This window comes from Gekko japonicus, unplaced genomic scaffold (genome assembly GCF_001447785.1).
Source record: "Gekko japonicus isolate JY-2015 unplaced genomic scaffold, Gekko_japonicus_V1.1 scaffold742, whole genome shotgun sequence".
Taxonomy (NCBI): Eukaryota; Metazoa; Chordata; class Lepidosauria; order Squamata; family Gekkonidae; genus Gekko; species Gekko japonicus.
Genome location: NW_015175992.1, coordinates 401,331 through 403,199, shown reverse-complemented (window position 1 = coordinate 403,199; position 1,869 = coordinate 401,331). Strand labels below are relative to the sequence as shown.

The 1,869-nt window shown below is 37.8% G+C and overlaps 1 protein-coding gene across 1 annotated transcript in view; it reads right to left on the bottom strand.

Moving 5' to 3' along the window:
• Positions 1-1,592: 1,592 nt before the first annotated feature.
• Positions 1,593-1,869, bottom strand: part of DDX43 (DEAD-box helicase 43) — a 50,522-nt gene continuing 50,245 nt past the window's right edge. The window contains exon 16 of the mRNA XM_015426373.1: positions 1,593-1,706. Coding sequence (XP_015281859.1) covers positions 1,593-1,706 — 114 coding nt within the window. The remainder of the gene's footprint in view (positions 1,707-1,869) is intronic.

Below are 1,869 nucleotides of genomic sequence, written 5' to 3'. Positions count from 1 at the left end.
GAGGGGGCCATGTTTAAATGCCTTTCTTTCCCTTCCCGATGTCGGGGCGTCTGGAGAAGATTGGGAAGGGAAGCAGGCATGCTGAGATCGGGGAGGGAAAGAAAGGCATTGTAAACATGCCTAGGTTCCCTGCCTGCCCTTTTCCAGCTACAATCTGTCAGCTAGAGAAGGGAAGGCAGAGAGCCAGGCTTCCCCTTTTCAATTTCACTCCCAGATGACTGGCGGGGAGTGAAATTGACAGAGAAATCTGTAGGATCTACCAGAGGGAAAGAAGGCATGCTAACATGCTTCCTTTCCCTCGGGTGGCTTAAATTGGACCCAAATATATTCGGGAATACCGAATTTAGCCCCAATCTGAATACCTTACCGGTATTTTACTGGGGAAATTCAGCACTTAGCGATATTTTTAGGGTCTGATTTACCCAAACCCGAAAAATACCAGCTTTTTTTTTTTGCACACCCCTACTCATGGTGACCCCATAGGGTTTTCAAGGCAAGAGACTAAGTGCCTTCCTCTACATAGCATTCCTGGAATTTCTTGGTGGTCTCTCATCCCATCCAAGTACTAACCAGAGCAGACCCTGCTTAGCTTCTGAGATCTGATGAGAGAGGGCTAGCCTGGGCCATCCAGGTCAGGCAGCCCAAAAGCTAGTTATGCAAAATTAGTATCTTGAATGAAAAAGCATTCATAAAAATGCAATACAGAGATGCAAACATCTCTAAAGCTCACCAGTTTAATGAGTATGAAGAGAAGATTAAGAAAGGAAAATGTTACTGAAAAACACTTTCTTTATCAAAATGTGTACCATCAAACAGGATTCTGTTCCAGACCCAATAACAATACACTATATGGAGTGTATTTGGCATGGTATCACACTGCATTTGGACATTCTACCAATGAAAATACACTTAGGACTGATATTTAAATAAGGTGAGGGAAAAGAAACCTGTTAGCCTCATTGTCATTTCTTTTGAACTTTCTGTTGGCATTCTATGAAATACATTTTCCCTTCTAACAAAACTGAAAATCAGGAAACAAGAATTAACCTTCTTTACCTTACCTACAACAGAGAAAGTTATTGGATTCTTTAATCTTAACCAAAGTCTGAAACTGAACAATAAACGTCTGCTCATTTGTTACAGTACTACATTAAAATATTTTACAGTAAATAGAGACATTTCAAAATAATTAGAAGCAGGCATAATTTTTACTATTTCTGAACTTCACTGGTGAAGATGTTACTGGAAAGTTGACAAATTATCACTTTTCTATGTAAGTTTCCTCCCTGAACATGAGAAGACGTAATCAATGTAGTGTATGTCTGTGAGTCCTATTCTATATCCCATTAAGGCCCTTATTCTCAAACTACTTAGGAGAAGTTGCAATTAACACTTGATGTCTATTGTATAAACAGATGATGCATATATAATATGCATTCTTCTCAAATCTGGAAATATACTTACAGAAAATTGTGCCGTTTGAGGGAAATCCAAGTTTTTCTAAATGAGGTCTGCAAGATATAAGGACTGAAAAATATGGCCTTTCATTACTAACGTTTCTAAATACACAGCTTTTAGGATCTCCAACTGCATTAAATGTTTTTCTGTGATCTCCCACGAGGCTTTCCACAATCCTTTTCCATTTCTTTTTTCAACTGAAATTGCTTGTATCTCTGAGCCATTGAAATTAGCTCTTCGGGAATTACCTGATAATTGGACAACCATGTAAAAATAATTTAGTTATCTAGTCAATGCTTATTTTATATATATCACAAATATTTCATCTCAGTATACTGTAAACTACTAACCAACTATTTTTATTAGGACAAATTAGGCTCAGTCCTGTAAATTTTGTGCTAACAGAAATAT